The following is a 20276-nucleotide window of genomic DNA, read 5'->3' as shown; positions in this document are numbered from 1 at the left end:
TGCCTCCAGCCTCCAGGGGCTTTACCTGAAGCAGCGGGCTCCTTTTTTCTTCACCAGCTTTGGTGTACTACTTCTTTCTTTCTTTCTTTTTTTTTTTTTTTTGCTCGCTTTTATGATTTTAGGGCTTTAGCTTCCCCCACGACATTGCAGGCTTTCTGCTTTCTTCTCCCAGTCCAAACCACCGCGAAGCAGGGTTAAATTGGCCATTTGCCTCTTCTGAGCAATCCCGTAACCCAGGGCAGGAAAGAGAAGGCAGATGAAGAGTGTTCTGTCTCTGAGGCACCTCTCTTCTTCCCGAGCTCATGGTCTGAGGGCCTGACCTTGGCATTAAAGTCTTTTTATTTTTTGAGAGGTCCTGGGGGGAATAGGGTACTAGGGTGTAAAGTCATTAAACTTGCTGATAATGCCCCATCTTTCTCCATTCAGGTCTGTTTTCCTTCTATGTTGTTACTTCTCACAGCACGAAATCTCTCCTTGGTTCTACAAGCAAACTACTAATTAAAGTGACTTACTTGCTGAGGGTTGGAGTGAATATTAGTGTATTTATTAATGGTTGATCCGTTTACTGTGGAATTCTTTACGCATTTTGGGCTTCAAAACTATCCAACCGATGTGAAAGGAACATTGGTTGAACTTAAAAACAGTCCATAAGCAAGCCTTGTTTCCTGAATTACTGATTCATTAAGTAGTGACTAGAAGCTTGGCTTCTCAGTGAGTGGTGTACAGTTGGCTGGGCAGTGGCCTATAGAAATTGGTTTTAAGAACCATGTTGGTTAAGTCATACTTTAATTGTTTTCATAGGCAACTGGATCTAATTGTAGGGTGTATATTTCAAGCACCTCTGAAAGTACTTAGGGGCTCTTTTTTCCCTTGAAGGATAAGTGTATTAAATATCCCTAATTCTCTTAATTATGCTGGAGAGAAAGGGTGAATTGCAAATGCTTAGATAAACACAGAAGTTTGCATTTCACTCCTTTTAGGTTAAAATAATAAATAGATCTTCATTCTCTCTTTAAAAATCATGGACAGGCTGTAAATAAAAGTCTCAGTGTCTTTTAATTACCTTTTTTTGGAGTGCTGAATAGTTTACAAATTGCTGTCTAGGGTGAGCCAGAAATTGAATAGTGTAGTGGAATATGCATCACTTGTCTTAAAACAGCTTACAGATAGGGGACGTCTAATAAACAGTGCTGCTTTTGCTACCATGAACTGATACCCAATTATGTCCTTTCAAAGCCTGCGTAATGATCCATGTAATAGAGATAGGGTTTTTATTTCTCATTAAAACAAAAGGTAAGGTGATCCTTTCTTTTTCAGGATTTCACTGGAATATTACTAGAGAAAGTATCATGGAAGTTCTGCGCCCACAGCTCATAAGAATTGATGGACGGATTTATAGGAAGAATCCCATTCAAGAACAGACTTACCAACATGAAGAAGAGGATGAGGACTTCTGTCAAGGTAATCCTAGTTGCTCTTTGGTCAGATAAGAAGTAAAATGTTCTCTGTCAAATTGTAGAAGCAATTCTTTGTTTTGTTTCAATGTATTTCTGTGGGAGCACGGAAATTTGAGATGATTGGTCTCTCATAGATCCATTTGTGTTGATGTCTAAGAGGACTGATGAGTTTGATGAGGTGTTCTCAGGTACAGTTCATAAGTCGTTATGTTTCATCTTTGTACAGAGGCTTAAATGTAATCAGAGGTAATGTTAGTTGCAATTAATATTAACCATTAATATTCTGTGACAAAATTAACTTCCTTTATCTATAAAGTTGTGAAAGTAATATATATGTATAAGTTATTGAAATAAATGAACATATTATGTAAAGTACTTTATCTAGTGCCCAATAATGTTAGCTGTTATTACTGTTATTTTTCTCTTCTTTGCAGTCATAAACAGGCAGTTCCAAATACATGATGAGCATAATTTTATTACCATGTAGGGATAATTTTAACAAATAAATTCAACAGTCATAATGGATTATAAATATTTTCAGGCTAATTACCTTTGGCTTGGTTTAATGCATAAACAGGCAAAGCCTTTCTTTCAGGTTCTCTGCTTCCTTTTCCTTTTGCTTTATAAAAGTTTTTTTAGTTGGGCTCTAAGCCTTGGGTGTTAGTCTCCCCCCTAATGCTCCCCTTTATTTCCCTTCATCCTTGGGGCCTTGAACTCCTTTATTTCAACCTCCTCCTTTCTCTTTCTTTCTGCTATATGGAGAAAGTTCTCCCAGTATTATTACTTCTGCTTTATTCACTGAAGTAATTTTGTGTCTTAATATCAAAAACAACTGAGTTATAAATTTTGAGAGGATGAGTTTTATGTTATGTGAATTATATCTCTATAAAAAAATAGTAAAAATTTTTTTATTGTGTCTTCGCTTTCTGGGAGAAAACAGTTGGGAGAAACAGTGGTGTGTACATACTTCTCCAAGGTTCCAAGACGGGAGGATTTAAAATAATCATGTGTTTTTTTATTCTTTATTTTTCTTCTACGAGTAGGTCAGAAGGAATGTCAGAGCAGTGTTCTGCAGTGTAAAGTGTTGGGCTGTTCCTTATGTGTGTGTGTGTTGCTTTTTGTAAACCTTGAGAGTGGTTGACAGCTGGGAAGACTGTTGTCCGGAGCAGCAGCTCTGAGCAAGATGTTACGGTTTCTGTGCAGGCTTCGTGGAGAGTGCAGAAGAGCCCTGTGATGGCTACGAGGTGGTGCAGACCCAGCAAGGTTTCCAGTGTACCGTGAAGGCCCCCAGCCTGCTCTACAAGTGAGTGAGGCCCCTGGCAGCTTCATGGGGAGGTGCTTCCAGGAAACTCAGCAGGAACCTGACTCTTCTCTCTTCCACACTTAATTTCAGTGCTTGATTACTAATGACAAAATAGTTTAGTGTTTCATGTCCTAGAATTTCTAAGGACTGATTACAGATCAGTTTCATTATTCCATATGTATCCCCAATTCCTGTTGATTTTGCCTCTTAAAGAATTTTTGAATCCACCACTTATCTCTTTGCTGCCATAGCCTAATTACTGGTCTCTCCACATTGATTCTTGCTCTCCTCCCAATCAGTTCTTCATACTGAGGGTGGAATGATCTTTTCCAAAGGCAAATCTGATTATTTACTACCTCTGCTTAAAATCCACCAACATCTTCCCGTTGAAAATGGAATTTTATTTTCTTAGATTAATGGCCAGACTCTTGAACATGGCTTAGCAGGCCCTGCATTTCTCAGTTTCATCTCATACCATTCTTTCCCTGGCTTTGCACTGAAGCCCAACTGGTTTTCTTCAGTTCCTTAAATGCATCATGCTCCTTCCTGTCTTTGAGCTCTGGCTTATGCTGTTCCCTTTGTCTTATAATCTCTCCTCTTACCTAGTTATATTCTTCTTCCTTAGGGAAGCTTGCTTTGACACCATCATCCCCACCAACCACATTCATTATCCTACTCTATGTTTTTATAACACTCTCTACTTTTCCTTTGTAGCATTTCTCAGTCTTTTGTTTATATTTATTTCTGTGCTATTTGATGACTCTTCCACAGGATAGGAAGCTTCTTGAAGGCAGGCATGTGTCTGTCTGTTCCATTAATCCCTAACGCTTATCAAAGACTGATATGCTTTTTCCAGGATCATCTTTATAAATTGCGCGGAAACTTGGTGATCACTTCAATCTGTGCTTTCGTGCCCACATTCTGTCCCATATTAACCACTAGCATGGCTAACTTATGTGGCTACCTGGCTTCTTTGGCGCTTACACCTCTGAGGGATAGGCTAGTCTGGAAAGTCCATAAATTCTTTTTCTGTGTTGTACCAGATGAATTAGGTCTGTCCAAGCAACTCGGTGAGAGGAGATCTACAAATACGGACTCATATGCCTTTAGGTTCAAGAGGCAATAATTTAATTTTCATTAACTTTGAGAGTAGTATGAAATACCTCATAAGGATGAAATTCTTCTCCTGGAAACCCTGACAGCTCACTTTCCTCTCTGGTTCCAATGACATTTTCTTCTAAGAAATATGATTTGAGAAAGTCGTGGCTCAGTTTCCTGATAAAAGTGATGTAACACGTCTTATTTAATGTGTATATCTGCTACTGCTAAGGTGTGTAAACATTCCTTAATATTTGATTCTAACTTGATCTTGTGACTATATTCGAAATACTATGTACCAGGTGACTTGCATATTAGATTAGATATTGATTGTGCTAAATCCTAATTAATAGACAATATAGAAATTACCTGTCTAAACTAGGTAGTGAATGTCTTGGACTTTCCATTTAAACTTCTTTTGAGTCTGGCCATGTTCTTAATTAGAAGGATGCATCATGGGCTTATTGAAGAGTTCAAGGACTGTCCTAAACTACGTGCCAGTCACTGGGAAGCCCATTTATATATGATCGCATTTAATCCTTACAACAACCTTATGATACATAGGTATTATTCACTCCATTTTTATAAGTGAGGAAATAGGCTTACAGTGGTTAAATGACTTGTCCAAGGTTTGTTTGACTCTAAAGCTTCTTTAACCTCACCACTTCCCTTTCTAAGGTGTGTAGACTATTAATAACACTTTGAGCCAACTACTTCTTGTGATAGGCTTGTCCACTAACAACGTGCTGTCACACAGGATCCTGGTTGGAAGCACCCCTTGTTGATAAGGCCCTGGTAAGACAAAGTCCTGACAGAGTTGACACAATAGAATCTCTAGCCCAACACAGAAAAACCACATGGAAATTGTGGCGTTCTCATCCTCTTCTAAACATCTTGTTTTTTAAAAACTGCCTTACTACAGAACAACAAAGAGAGAAACAAAAGAACTAAATAGAGCTTTTAAAAACCAAAAAAAAAAAAAAAAAAAGGCAAAAAACTGGCTTACTACAATAGATTTTAATGGAAATCATCGGGCTTGGTTAGCCCATCTAAAAACAAATGCCCAGTTTTAGACACAGTCACTCTTGCTATTGTGTACTATGATTGAAATCATGGGAGCCAAAATATTGTTGATGGTGGGAGTTTTTTTCTCTTAACTTTATAGTCCTGTTATGGCCTCTTATGCTTTATAGACTCTGAAATTTCTCCCCTGGGACCCAGTAGTCTCATTCACTTTTGTGGGTTCCAGAAGATAACCTTGGATTGTCAGAATTATTTATACTAGGAGGGCTGGGCAAGTAATGTAACTGAATTAATAGATGATGGAATAGATGAAAAAGACAGTAGGGAGGGATGGGGACTGTGACAAGCTCCTGTTCCATTTTTAGGGACAAGAGTAGGCTCCCACCTGTTGTTGCCATGAGTTGTCAGATCTTCTCATTTCTCTAAAGAAACTGGAAATATAAATTTTTAGGTGAAACTTCCCAGTTTTGGGGTGAAATCTCCCCAATAAAACATGTCAATGTGAATTCAGCCTCCTGAGGTTTACCTGTTTACCCTCTGTGCTTTTTAATCTATCCTGGATGGTGGCCCCTGCTCTTTGCCAAGCTCTTCACCCTTATTTAATTAGCCAAGGATAATTCCCTTAGATGAACTCATAAGGACAAGGTTCTTCTCCTCCTCAAACTGGTCCCATTGGTTGCTGGAATTGCATTTGAGACTATGCCAGCTTTCCTTTCGCAGAATTGCAGACCCACTTTTGATGTAAATTATTTTTTTCATTTTTTTGTTGGGGAATCTTAGGGAATAGTGTGCTTCTTCAGGGCCCATCAGCTCCAAGTTGTTGTCCTTCAGTCTAGTTGTGGAAGGTGCAGCTCAGCTCCAAGTCCAGTTGCCCCTTTCAGTCTTTAGTTGCAGGGGGCGCAGCCCACCATCCCATGCAGGAATAGAACCAGCAACCTTGTTGAGAGCTCGCACTCTAACCAACTGAATCATCTGGCCACCCAGCAGCACCTTATTGTCTTCAATCTAGTTGTGGAGGGCGCAGTTCACTGGCCCATGTGGGAATCGAACCGGCACCCCTATTGTTTAGAGCTCACACTCTAACCAACTGAGCTATCCGGCCACCCCTTGATCTAATTTTGAGAAGCAAACCGGTGTTGGGCATAGTTATTCTATCTATACATTGAATTTGCTGTCAGACATCATTTTGTCAGAGAGTTTAATGCAGCATTTTCTGTAAATCTATGTGACTTGTAAGTTTCTCTACAAATATCGAGCTTTACTGAAACACTTTTCTGTAAGGGAGTATCCCTGGCTACATACGGTTTAAACATGATGGAATTCTTTATTTTGGTACATTTTTGCTTAATCTCCTTCCATTAATTAATTGTTCTTTATAATATAGGCATATAGTTGGAAAGAGAGGAGACACTAAGAAGAAACTGGAAGTGGAGACCAAAACTTCTATTAGTATTCCTAAGCCTGGACAAGAAGGAGAAATTGGTGAGACGCAGTATATGTTATAAGTTGTATTTTCAATCAGTTTTGCATGTATATGGAATAATGTAACCCAACTGAGGTCCGTAGTGACTATATTCCTTATGGGGTTCTGTAGCTATTGTACTTTTTATGATACATGAGTATCAGTCTCCCAGGTGATGAAAGATACCTGGGCCTTCATTTTATGCTTTACCTTGCACTGATGGGATAAAGCTTCCAGATTTCATTGTATACTGGGAGATTTCTTATATGCTTTAGTGGTGGAGTTAGTGAATTGTTTCAAGTTAGAATTAGGAAAAACCAGAAAGATCTGCGAATTTGAAATAAAGTTCAGTCCTTTCCCTAAGCATTCTCCTGTTTTTACCGGAAGGAAATTATAAGAATAATGATTAAAATAACCTGATTCAAATTACTGCTCAGGTGAGGGAAAATAGTTTGGCAATACAAATCAAATCAGAAAGTGACTGTACCTAGTCCCCCGTTATCCGGGGAGTGGGAGGAGTATGTTCCAAGACCCCGAGTGGATTCCTGACACCGCGAATAGTACCAAATCCTATATGTACTGTTTTTTCTTTCTTTTTTTCAATTTATTGGGGTGACAATTGTTAGTGAAATTACATAGATTTCAGGTGTCCAATTCTGTATTACATCATCTATAAATCCCATTGTATGTTCACCACCTAGAGACAAGTGTCCTTCCATCACCATATATTTGATCTGTTTTTTCTTATACATACATACTTATCATAGTTTAATTTATAAATTAGGCACAGTAAAAGATTAAGGACAATAACTAATAATAAAATAGAACAATTATAACAATATACTGTAATAAAATTTGTGAATGTGAAAGAAAGAAAGTGACTGTACCAAGCATCAATGTGAACCAAACGCACCGGCTTGTGTTGTAAAGTGGCTTTGAGTGAGGGGCACTGTAGGGACAAAATTTTTAAAACTCATCCTAAAACTATAGGACTTTTTCAAAGTCAAATATGTGCATTAATCCATTTTCCGTAAGCACCCATAGGTTATAGTAAGGTTTAGGAGAAAAGAGTTACAAGCACTCTTCTTTTGTGCTATGTAAGAATGATCACTGTGACTGACAAGTAGCAGGTGACTTCAGAGCAGTGCCGCCAAAAAGAACTTTCTGTGATGACGGGTGTGTTCCATGTCTGCACTGTCCAGTACAGGAACCACTCTCCACATGTGTCTGTGAGTACTTGAAATGTGTCTAATGTGTCTGAGGAATTGAATTTTTAATTCTATTTAACTATAATTCATTTCACTTTTAGTTTGACTAGCTGCATCTGAGTTCCTGTACTGGACAACGCCTTTCTTTCATCTTTAAAGTTCAAATTACAAATATTGAAATAATTTTATAATTGCATCTAAGCTTATTTCTCTAGTTTTTTTCTGATTATAAAATTAACACATGCTTTCAAAAAAATGGAAGCTTGCAGAAATTATATATAAGGTATAAAGGGAAGTCTCTTGTAACATGAACCCCAGACATAATCGCTATTCACGGTTGAATATGTTCCCCATTTTTTTCTACCCATATAGTAACATATACGAGTAATAATTTTCATAACATGGTATAAATGTGGAGCCTTTAGCCATTTTAAGATACTGAATCCTTCCAAAAATTTATCCAGAAAAGGGTAGGCGGGTTGTAAAGATTCGATTTTGATTTAGAATGCACAGATATTTCAGTGTGAAAAACGAGTGTGTCTAATTGTTTAAGAATTTAGTGGAACTAATTTAATTGAAAAACAAGGTTAAACTGGCTTGTTGATCTTGTAGGGAAGTATAGTATATGGAAAAAAACAAATTGGTTAGAATAAATTGAGTTGTGATGGGAAATCAAGACTGCATTTGCTATCTTTTGGTGTGGTATTTGCTGTCACTTATTCATTTTTCTTTTTCATTTCCTCAATTAGAGAAACTAGAGAAGGAAATGATCTAGAAGATTTTAATTTGTCCTCTGGACAAGGATCTGTTTCTAGTCTGTTTTGAAGTCTCACACAATGGGATATCCGAAGGAGCTTTAAAATGATATTGTCATTGTGATTAGAGAATTGGGTTTTTTTTTAAAGTTTAACTTCAATACATTCAATTGTTTTCTTCCTCTATATCCTAAGTTTTAGTCCTTAAATTTAGTCATGTATATTCTGGTCTTCAGATATTTATAGTTGTAGAATATTTCTAACCTCATTACATTTACAGTTTAGTCATTATTTGATCAACTTTGAATCTTTTCTGAAATCAGTCTGTCTGAGCACCTTTTTTTGTTTGTTTGTTTGTTTTGCGGCGGGGGTAGGGGTGGGGCTGGGAATATTTTTTTCTTGGAGAATATCTCCAGGGCCCATCAGCTCCAAGTCATTGTCCTTCAATCCAGTTGTGGAGGGCGCAGCTCAGCTCCAAGTCCAGTTGCCGTTTTCAATCTTTAGTTGCAGGGGGCGCAGCCCGTCATCCCATGGTGTTGAGAGCTCGCACTCTAATTAACTGAGCTGTCTGGCCGCCCCCTGAGCACCTTTCAAGTACCCTTTTCAGTTTACTGTGTTACAAAAATAAAAACGTGTTATTTGTCTTATTTTCTACCAAACCACCTTCTTAACGAAAAAGAACGCATTTAGCATTTTGTGCCAAACTTTTATAGAAATAAAACATAAACTTGAGTTTTAAGCTTCCCTCTCCTCCACTCCTTTCTTTTAAGTTTCTCATCATATTTTTGATCTCTGACAGAAATAATTACAATTTCTACTTTCCTATAATTTTGTCCCTGTTTACCTTTGAACCCTTCTTATCAATATTTCTCTAGCACTCTATTTTAGTACCTGCTATGGATACTTGCCTTCACTGGGCATTTGAGTCTTTTGGACTTTCAAAGTATTCTATCTGATAATATAAGTAATGTCATTAGAAAACACTGTAGGTCTACTTCTTACAAATTTGATTATTACTTAGGTCAATTTTTTACTTAGGCAGACAGTTCTCAGGCTTTCTGTTAATCCATTCATTCATAATTTACTTCTCTTCCTAGCAATTTCCATGTTGTTTCTCTATAACAAAATGGTTATGACACTTTCATTCTCATTAAGAAACAGAAAGGTTGTTCTTACAGAAAATTTCAAGTGCTTTAATGGAAAGTACTAGGACAAATAAATGGAATTATTTAATTTCTGCAGTTGCCTAGGAGACACTAACTTTGTGGTCTCTAAAGTACATAGCACATTTTGCTATTATTATTGTTAATAGTTCAGTATGTTTATCATACTCAGAAGTCTGTCCTTAACTCTAATAAATCGTCTGTTGAAATGCCAGTTTTGTTCATTGTTCATGTCTTCTGCACCTTTCCTTAGTTTCTGTTTTGAACCAAACCCTGCCAGTTCTGGAACCTAGAGATTTAATCTCTGCTTAAACAGAGATTGTATAATCCCTAAATGGTCTTGTTTCTTTATAGACAGTGGTGTATGTTCTTACGGCTTTTTCCCCCTCCTGTCATTTATATATGCGTAAAGATATAGCCCAGATCAAAGAAGGCCAAATTATACCAAAACATGAAAATTTGGTATCCGTACCTATAATATAGAGTCAATAAACATTTTTACTTTAGTTTTCTATTTTCATATGTATAGGAGTAGACTCTCCTTTGCTTTTTTATTGTAGTGAATCACTAATAATTTTTGCCACAGTATTTTTTTAATTGAGGTAAAATTCACGTAACAAAATTGAATCTTTTGCTCTTAATTTTTTTACTATATGAATTTCTATGTGATGTATTTTTCTTACTATTTTTATTGTGGTTAGAGACACAACATAAAATTTACCATTTTGGCCATTTTAAAGTATTGAATTCAGGGGCATTTAGTACATTTAGAATGATGTGTAACCATTACTACTGTCTAGTTCTAGAACATTTTTATCACCCCGAAAGGAAACCCCATACCCATTAAGCAGTCACTCCTGATTTCTTCCTATCTCCAGTCCTTGGCTACCGCTAATCTGCTTTTTGTCTCTATGAATTTGCCTGTTCTGGATATTTCCTGTAAATGGAAGCATACAATATGTGGTCTTTATTGTCTGGATAATGTTTTCAAGATTCATCCATATTTTTACATGTATCAGTACTTTGTTCCTTTTTTGTCTACTGAATAATATCCCATTGTATGGAGATACCACATTTTTTTATCCATTTATCAGCTGGTGGACATTTGTATTGTTTCCACCTTTTGGAATATGAGTAGAGCTGCTATGAACATTTGTGTACAAGTTTTTTTTTTTTGTTTTTTTTTTGAACACCTGATTTTACTTCTTTTGGGTTTCTATCTAGGAGTGGAATTGCTGGGTCATGTGGTAATTCTCTTTTTAATTTTTTAAGGAACTGCCAAACGTTTTCATAGAAGCTGTATCATTTTCATAGAAGCTGTAACATTCCCACCAACAAGGTGTGAGGTTTGCTTTGTAGCTTTTGAACTCATTTTTCTACTTCATCAGCTCGGCTTAAAGATACTCAGTTTTTAGACCTTGTTCTGCTTAGATTGAATTCATTAGTAACTTTCTTACCCTTGGTACTGTCCCCTGTTCAGAATTATATACACATTTAGACTTCTTTAACTCCCCACAGATGACAGTATTGAAAGGTCACCTATTTTACAAACAAGCATCTGATGGTCCTTGAGCGTGTTAACCCTTTTTTTTTTTTTTTTTTTTTTTGCTTGCAGTAATCAGTGGCCAGCATCGAAGTGGGGTCATTTCAGCCAGAACTCGGATTGATGTTCTTTTGCTCACTTTTAGAAGAAAGCAGCCCTTCACTCACTTCCTTGCCTTTTTCCTCAATGAAGTTGAAGTTCAGGAACGATTCCTGAAGTTCCAGGAGGAAGTACTGGAAAAGTGCTCCATGGTAAGCAGCAAACAAAACAAAACAAAAAAAGAAGAAAATTAAGAGTACAAAAATGGTTCATAGTTCAGGCAGTAGATACAAATCTCTTCTCCCACCAAAAAACCTATTTCTGATAGTTTCATTTAATTCTGAACTGAAAAAAAAATGTAGAGACATATTAGCACCATAAGTCTCTATATATTACTGAAATATATTAAATTTTAAGACACAAAAGAATCATCCTAATATGCACATTATTCTGCACCTTGAGGGTGGCAGTCTTAATGAGATGCCGTTATCTGTAGATCTTCTGCCTCTGGCAGTTATGGCTGATTTGGGGTTAGTAACAAAAAGACAAATTTGCATATAGAACTGTCATGCTTAGGTAACAGTGAAATGCTTATGACTAGGATAATAGCAGATAATCTAGAGTAGAAAACAAGTTTTAAAACTCCTTTTGGATATAAGTTTAGGTGATTTAAATATTTATTGATTTTTTGAAAAATTTATGAAAGTAATATACATTTATTATAGAAAATTTAGAAAAAGAATAAAAAGCCTCCCATAGTTTCACCACTGAGAGAGAATACTGTGGCATATATGTGTGTATGTACACACACATACATTTAGAAAATAAAATGTGTATTGTATGTGGTTTTATATCCTATTTTCTTTGAAATTTAGCACTATACTATAATTGTTTTGTCATTGAACAAAAACCTGAATCTTTTACCTTTGCTTTGGAGAAAAGGAAGGAAATTATAGCAGTGATGGCTAAACTAACATAATTTGATGTCAATAACTGCTCACATGACTTGATTTTTAATGGCTGCTTACTGTTGTGTTATATGGGTGTGTAATTATTTTTTCATTATTGTAAATGATGTTATGAGTATTCTTCTGCCTACATTTTTCTGCACTAGTCTAGTTAGTTTCTTACTTAGTAAATTTCTAGAAGTGGGAAAAGAGTATGTGTATGTTGGAGTTTTTTGGTATGTATATCCAAATTACCTACAGGAAATGTTATAGCACTTTATACTCCTAACTATAGTTTGCTTAAGGTTGGTTTCTTTTTCCACCCTTGCCAGTATTGGCTGGGTCTTGTCATTCTTTTAAGTTTTTGGGTTTTTTTGATTATTTAATTGATAAAACGTATTAGCTCATTGCTTTACTGTTCATTTATTTGATTATTGGTGAGATAAAACTTTTTCATATGTCTAACTCTTCTTCATGTCTTGGTCCATTTTTCTCTGAGTGTTTACTTTTTAATTTATTTGTAAGAGCTTCATATATATTAAGATCAGTATTACTTCATAGTTATATTTAACTTTTTAATGTATTTTGATATATGGTAAGAGGTAAGAGTAATTTCTTTTAACCCCTATTTGGTTAACCAATTATCCCCAGAAGAATTAAAAATGTTTTATTTTACCTTAAAAATTATCATACAGTAAAATGGACTTCTTTGCATGTACATTTCTATGAATTTCAACACGTTTAGATTTGTGTAGCCACCTACCACAGTCAGGGTACAGAATAGTTCTACTACCCTCCAAAATGCCCTCACCTGTCCCTTTATAGTTGCCTCTTCCCCACCCCAAACATTGATAATCACTGATCTTGTCTTGGTTACTATAGTTTTGTCTGCCTGCGAGTGTCACATAAATGGAACCATACAGTATGTAACTTTTTGAGACTGGCTTTTTTCACTCACCATAATGCCTTTGAGATTCATCCAAGTTGTTGTGTTTATCAGTAGTTTGTTGGATGCACACAGTCTGTTTATCCATACACCTGCTGGAGGACATTTAGGTTGTTTCCAGTTTTTGGAATTATGAATAGAACTGCTACAAACATTTGTGTACAGATTTTTATGTAAACATAATTTTCATTTCTTTAAAGTAAATACTCAAGAGTGGGATTGCTGGGATATACATGGTAGGTGTATGTTGAACTTTATAAGAAGCTGCCAAACGGTTTTTCAGAGTTTTGCTCTGAAACTGCTGTTTCGCAGTTCCCACCAGCTGTTCTGCAGTTCCCACCAGCTGTTCATCTGCTGTTTTGCATTCCCACCAGCAACATAAGCAAGTGCTAATTGCTCTGCATTGTCGTCAGCATTTGGTGGTGTTGGCATTTTACCTTATTGTTATTTACACCCATTTTAATAGGTGTGTCATGATATCTTACTGTGTTTTTAATTTGCATGTCTCTGATGGCTAATGATGTTGAATATCTTTTTATGTCCTTTTTTACCATATATCCTCTTAGGTGAGGTGTCCACATCTTTTACCCATTTTAAAATTGTTTTCTTACTGTTGAGTTTTGAGAGCTCTTTCATAATACATATATATATTCTGGATACAAGTCTGTAAGGCTATATTCTGGATACAAATCCTTTAAGGCTATGTGGTTTCCAAATATATTCTCCCAGGCTGCAGTTTGTCTTTCATTCCCTTATTAGTGTCTTTTTTAGAGAAAAATTTTATATTTTGATGTAGTCCAATTTATTAATTTTGATGTCATATCTTAGAACTCTGCCTAACTCTAAGTCACAAAGGTTTTCTCTTAGAATTTTTAGAGTTTTGCTTTTTTGTTTAGATCTATGAAACAGTTAATTTTTTGTAGTAGGTGTGAATAGGTCTAGGTTCATTTTTTTGCATATGGATATCCGTGCTATGTTTTTTCAATCGTGTAGTAAAGAGAAGAATAAAAGCATGTGGGATAAAATAGAACAGTGGTTAGTATCTTTGGTTCTGGAAACGATGGACTTAGGTTTGATTCTGGGTTCCTCGATGTGTAGATTTGGGAAGGTGAACCTCTTCAGATCTTTGCAGCTTGCTTTGGAGAGTTACAGGAAGGATTAAAGGAGGTAACGTAAGTACTCAACATGGCACTCGATACGTAATAAACATTTCATAAATGTTAGAGGCTACTCCTGCTATTTTCATGGCTGGCTAGGTTAAAGTTATTTGAGTTACTTGGAGTATTAAGAGTAAATGAGGGCTGCCTTTGACAGTTGTGGGCAAGCAAGGTCAGTGAAAATGTTTTGGGTTAAAATTTATAAGATCCTTCCTTCCTCCTCTTCTTTTTTTCCTTTTCCCTTCCTTTCTCCTATGCTGTCTTGCCCATATTGCTCAAGCTGGGTCTTAGGTGTTAAAATATGGTGAGATGTAGATATGCAGATATAGAAGTATTAGAATCCAAGTATTTTTGTGGGGATAGAGGATGAAAATTGGTAAAATCGATTTTTTAAGAAGGAGGCTATTAAGGTTGAGTCGGTTCAGACTGGGCAAATATGAGTAGATGGTATAGAATGTGTGACACATTTTGAAGTAACTAACTTGGCATTTACGTGCTTGAACAAGGACACATCTATAAGTCAAATACTATATGTAAAGTTAGTAAACTATCAGAATATTACTAAGTATCATTAGTAAACCATCAGAATATCTTTTTTCCTCTTAACATTTAATAGCAAGATGATTTCATTCTCAGTGGAAGTGGAGGGTACAGTAGGAGAAGACCAGGAATTCTGAAGTTTCAATATGGTAAATTTGGGGGAGTGTTGCTGGTAAGTTTCGAAATTATTTTACTTTGTAAATACCAATTTATTGAAGCTAGTAATTATTTATTTTTTGGAATGTTACAGATACCTGAAATGCAACAAGCAGATTGTAACACATTAGCCTTTTTTTCTCTTTGTGTATGTGTGTGTGTGTGTGTGTGTACGCCTCCTTACTTTCCTTTTGGCTCCTGACATGGACTGACAGGGAACAAATACTGGAATAATTACTTTCTCTTGGCTGGATTGAGACTGGCCACTATGAATGTCGTGCTGGCCTTAATCAGTCCAAAGCACTTCCTTCCTGCTTCCAGGGAGACTCCATACTGACATTGCCTTCTTCCTGCTTTTAAATCAGGTCCTGATAACAGCAGGGAAATAAGCATAGCATAAAAGTGTAAATAAGTAAGGGGCTTATTAGATGGAAGAAATTTTTAGTGAGTTTCATTCTGATGTAAAAAGGACAGGCAGATTGCTGGAAAAGCCTGTAGGCATTTTTCGGTCATACTCTGCATGTATTACCCCACCTTAGGTGAGTTCCCATCTAGTAGCTTTGAAGAACATATACCTGTTATTGAGATAGCATATGTTTCCTGAAAGGCTGTGGCGTGGCATTCAGGCTTGTTTTAGTTCCTCAGAAACTCATTTGACATTTCTGGTGGTTTCTTCATCTCTAAAATAGAAATGGTCTCAACATTTTTCTTACTTATAGGGGAAAGATGACAGACACTTCTTGGTATAAAGTTGGCTCATGAATTTTTTCAAATTACATATGTATTTTATATATACATATATATTAAAATTTTTATACACATTGTTTCTAACTACCTTTTTGATTTAATATGTTCCATGTCAATACATATAAATCTAATCACTGTTTTTAATTGCTGTGAAATATTCTGTGAATGCATGTATCCTAACTTTTTTTTTTTTGTCAGTATAAATTAATATTTATTATAACAGGCCATAATCAAAGATTCTGCTACTTTTCAAGGTCAATAAATTTATCAGAAAGAAGCTGCTGTTGTCACCCCAATAAATTAATAAAAAGAAAAACAGATTTAAAAAATTTGTACATTCTCTATTCACTGTAAATGTGCTTTTCTTTTCTTTTTTTTAACATTTGAGAATAGCCTCATTCTTATAAATAAAAAACATATTTTATTATCATGTATCCTAACTTTTAACCAAGGCCTTATTGATGGAACATTAAAGGAAATTATTTCTGTTGTTATTCGTTATAATGTGTAATGAACATTTTTTGTACATGAATCTTTATGTCCTTGGCTGATGTTTTCTTTGGGATACATTTTGGGGTAAATTCTTAGAATACATTGTTTAAGGGAATGTAAACTTTAAATTTTTGATAGTTTTTTCCATTCTGTTTAAAAAAAATCAACTTTATTGAGTTATAATTTACATACAATGTAATGCACCTGTTTTAAGAGTACACTTTAATTAGTTTTGACAAAAATATACAGTCATGTAACCACCATCACAAACAAGATACAGACATTTCCATCTCCCCCAAAAGTTCTCTCGTACCTCTTTGCTATCTCTGGGCAAATACTTAGGAGCATAATTGTTGGACCAAATGCAGGTATATGTTTAGTTTTATAGGGAAACTGTTAAGCCTTTTCCTAGAGAGGCTGTGCCTTTTCTGCCACAAATGATGATAGAAGAGTTTAGCTTGCTCCGCATTCTTGCCAGCGTTTGGTGGTGTCTGTCTTATTTTGATCTTGGCAATTCTGGTAGGCATGCTGTGGTATCTCGTAGTTCCCCCTTATGCACAGGGGATACCTTCCAAGACCCCCCTTGGATGCCTGAGACCATGGATAATATTGAAACCTATGTATACTATGTATTTTCCTATACACACACCCACTTTGCAGCTTCTCTTTGGTATATCTCAGTTGCCATTATTAAGTAAAATAAGAGTTACATGAACATAAGCACTGCAGTTCTGTATCAGTTGATCTGATAACCAAGATGGCTACTCAGTGCCTAATGGATGCGTAGCGTGTATAGTGTGGACACACCGGACAAAGGGATGGTTCATGACCTAGGTGGGACAGAGCTGGACAGCACGAGATCTCATCACGCTACTGTGTGGAGAGAAAATGGGACATTTCCTACCATTTTGAGTGCAGCTTTCTCTTGGTTAGGCATTTGCTTTGTTGTAGCTTCTTAACTGGTTTCTAGAGTTCTTCCAAAGCTACTTTGGTCTATGTGTTGTTGTTTATTTGGTGTTTCTGTTGGGGAGTGAGGGCCTGGATTTTCTTAGTCTGTCATCATGCTGATGTTGCTTCGAGTTTGGATAAATTTCAGGCATTATTTCCTCAAATATCTTTTCTCTCCCCTTTTTCCTTCTCCTTCTAGAACTCTAATTACACAGTAGATCAGTTGATACCGGTGCACAGGTTACTGAAACTCTGTTCATTTATTTTCCAGACTTAATTTTCTCTCCCTGCTTCAGTTTGGATAGTTTCTGTAGCTGTGTCTTCAAATTCACTGATTTTTTTTTCTAAGTTTCTAATCTGTCGTTAATCCCATCCAATGGAATTTTCATTTTTGCTCTTATTTAATATCTCTTAAAGTTCTATTTGTTTCTTTTTTCTAATATCATCCTTTTCTTTCAATGTCTACATGTTTTCCTTAAAATAGTTGAGCTTATTTATAATAGTTTTTTTAAAGCCACTGTCTGCTAATTCCATTGGCATGACAGCATTCTAGATCTGTTTCTATTGGCCAGTTTTTTACCTGCTTATGGGTCACATTTTTTGCTGCTTGCATGTGTGGTAATTTTTTATTCAATGATGAACATTGTTGAGAGCAAATTTTGTTTTTTTCTCTTCAGAGAGTCTTAAACTTTGTTCTGGAAGATAGTTATTTGTGTATCAGCATAATCATTCCAAAGCTTGTTTTTAAAGCCTTTTAAGAACAGATCTAGAATATTCTTTACTCTAGGGCTAATTTAGCTTTACTATTAAGGTGTGTCCTTCCTGGAATCGCTGTTCAATTCTCTGCGTATTCAAGAGTGGTCTCTCCACTCTGGCTGGTGGGAACTTGAGTGTTTCCCTGCTGTTTGAGCTTTGGGTATTGTTTGCCTTACAGCTCCCAGTAGCTGTTCTTTATCTGGTCTTGTGGGTTTCACCCTATACACGTGCACATTGTTGTTCAGCCAAAGTCTCAGCGACCCTTATGCAGATTTCTGGAGCCCCCACTTTTTTTCATAGCTTCCTCCTCTTCAGTGCTTGGCCCTGCGAATTTTATTTACCTTGGCATTCCTGAATTCCACTTTTTCTCGCCTCAACTCATAGGGATCACTGGCCTCTTGTTGGGTTTCCCACTCTGTGCCACTGTCTGGAAGTTGTCTATTCAGAAAGCTAGCATGAGACTCTGTTTGTTTCTCCTCTTTTAGGGATCACAGTCCAGCACCATCTGTTAGCCAATGTCTGAAAACACTTGTTTTATATATTTTATCTAGTCTTCTAGTTATTGATGGCAGGAGGGAAAGTCCTAATAGGAGTTAATTCTTCATGGACAAAAGGAGACATTCTCATACATTTTTTAATTAACATATAATTTATATAACATAAAATTCACATTTTAAAGTACACTGTTAATGGTTTTTCATATACGTGTATTCACTGCATTTGCAACCATTGCCAGTATCTAATTCTAAAATATTTCCATCACCCTCAAAAGAACCCCCATACTCATTAAGCTGTCACTCCCCATTGCCCCCTTCCTTCTACCCGACAACCACTAATTTAATTTCTGTCTCTATGGATTTGCCTATTCTGAATATTTCATGTAAATGGAATCATAGAATATGTGATCTTTTGTGTCTGGTATCTTTCACTTACAGTGTATTCTAGGTTTATCCATGTTTTATCATGTTAACACTACTTCATTTCTTTTTATGGCCCAGTAGTATTCCATTGTATTAGTATGCCACATTTTGTTTATTCATTCACTTGGTGAACATTTGGGTTGTTTCCACTTTTGGGCTATTATGAATAATGCTACTATTCATACTTTTTTTCCTTCTAATAATTTGTAATACTGTAAACAGGGAGGAGTTTACCACTATTTTACTCAGTCAGCATTGAGTGATACATAAAATAGCAAACGATTATTGAGCACTTGCATTGTGCTCGACAGTGTGCTGAGTGCTTACTGCGTTTATTTTGTTTAATCTTCAGTCCATCTGTATGAGGTAGATACTGCTATTCCATTTTAATGATGTAGGAATGGAAGTTCAGAGAGGGTAACTTGCCCAGGGTACCTTCTCGGTAGAGTGAATGATAGAATTATGTAGGACCTAGTAACTGCTTTATTTTCTACAATCCAATGGAACAAATATATGAAATTAGTCCTGGGCATCACTGTGGGAAATTATTCTAATGGATAAAAATCCTTTTTAAATTGAAGATATTTTGATGATTGCTTGTCTGTTAACCATTTGCACCAGACTTTCAGTAAGTGTTTTCATTGGGACCAGCCTCGACTAGAATTGGGTAGTAATTTGCACAGTATTTGCAGATTTAAAAAAGCAACGGAGCCTTCCTAGTTGTGCTTGGGTTTTCAGCTCCAAATCATATCTTATTCCCTAATTGTTAAAAAAAGATATCATATGGATCATATGTCCTTCAAGGACTTTTGTTCAAGGGCTGTCCATCTTCAGTCCTGAATCAGGACTCAAAGAGGTGAGACTCTTTACCTTCTAAAAAAAATTTCATTGATAATTAATTTTTTGTTTTCTTTCTTTTTTTTGAGAAGGTGAGTTTATCTAATTTGATTGCTTATGTCAAATATATCAAGTCCTTTGGGATCTTTGTGGTGAAATACTATTGAAATATGAGTTTATTAGTTTACCTTTGCACCCTACCCTATTGTATTGTATTGATAGTAAATTACCTCAATTTTGCAGCTTAAAACAACACCCATTTATCATCTCACAGTAGTATAGATCAGAAGACTTGGTGAGTTCAACTGGGTTCTCTGCTTAGCTGAAATCAAGGTGTTGGCCAGACTGGTCTCTTATTAGGAGGCCGTGGCAAAGAATCCACTTTCAAGTCCATTTAGATTGTTGGCAGAATTCATTTCCTTGTGGCTATAGCTCTAGCCCCCATTTCCTTGATATGTGGCCCCTCTAGCTTTTGTTAAATCCTTCTTGGCGCTTCGAATCTGACGTCTGTCACGAGCCAAAGAAAACTCTGCTTTTTAAAGAGCTCATGTGTATAGGCCAGGCTCACTGGGTAATCTCCCTATGGTAAAGTGGACTGTGCCATCTAACATAGTGTCATCACAGAAGTGGTGTCCTATCAGTCACAGGTTCCACCCACAATCAAAGGAGAGGGGATTACACAAGGGTGAGGAGCATTCTTAGAATGCCGTATATCAACCATAGCTATTCCGTTCTTAAACATTGTTGTGAAGTAACATTTTTGATACAACAGACAGCTT

General features: G+C 36.2%; 1 protein-coding gene across 3 annotated transcripts in view; it reads left to right on the top strand.

The window, feature by feature from the left end:
• Window positions 1-20276, top strand: part of ASCC1 (activating signal cointegrator 1 complex subunit 1) — a 91394-nt gene that overhangs the window by 362 nt on the left and 70756 nt on the right. Inside the window, exons 1-5 of one of the 3 annotated variants that reach the window (XM_033130430.1) lie at window positions 1-64; window positions 1318-1461; window positions 2661-2760; window positions 6266-6363; window positions 11085-11263. In XM_033130430.1, coding sequence (XP_032986321.1) covers window positions 1350-1461; window positions 2661-2760; window positions 6266-6363; window positions 11085-11263 — 489 coding nt within the window. In that variant the 5' untranslated portion in view covers window positions 1-64; window positions 1318-1349. Of the gene's footprint in view, window positions 65-126; window positions 427-1317; window positions 1462-2660; window positions 2761-6265; window positions 6364-11084; window positions 11264-20276 lie in introns of those variants that run through there. The other 2 variants (XM_033130431.1, XM_033130429.1) reach the window with 2 other exon arrangements.

Source organism: Rhinolophus ferrumequinum, chromosome 16 (assembly GCF_004115265.2).
Source record: "Rhinolophus ferrumequinum isolate MPI-CBG mRhiFer1 chromosome 16, mRhiFer1_v1.p, whole genome shotgun sequence".
Lineage (NCBI taxonomy): Eukaryota > Metazoa > Chordata > Mammalia > Chiroptera > Rhinolophidae > Rhinolophus > Rhinolophus ferrumequinum.
This window is presented reverse-complemented; position numbering and strand designations above follow the sequence as displayed.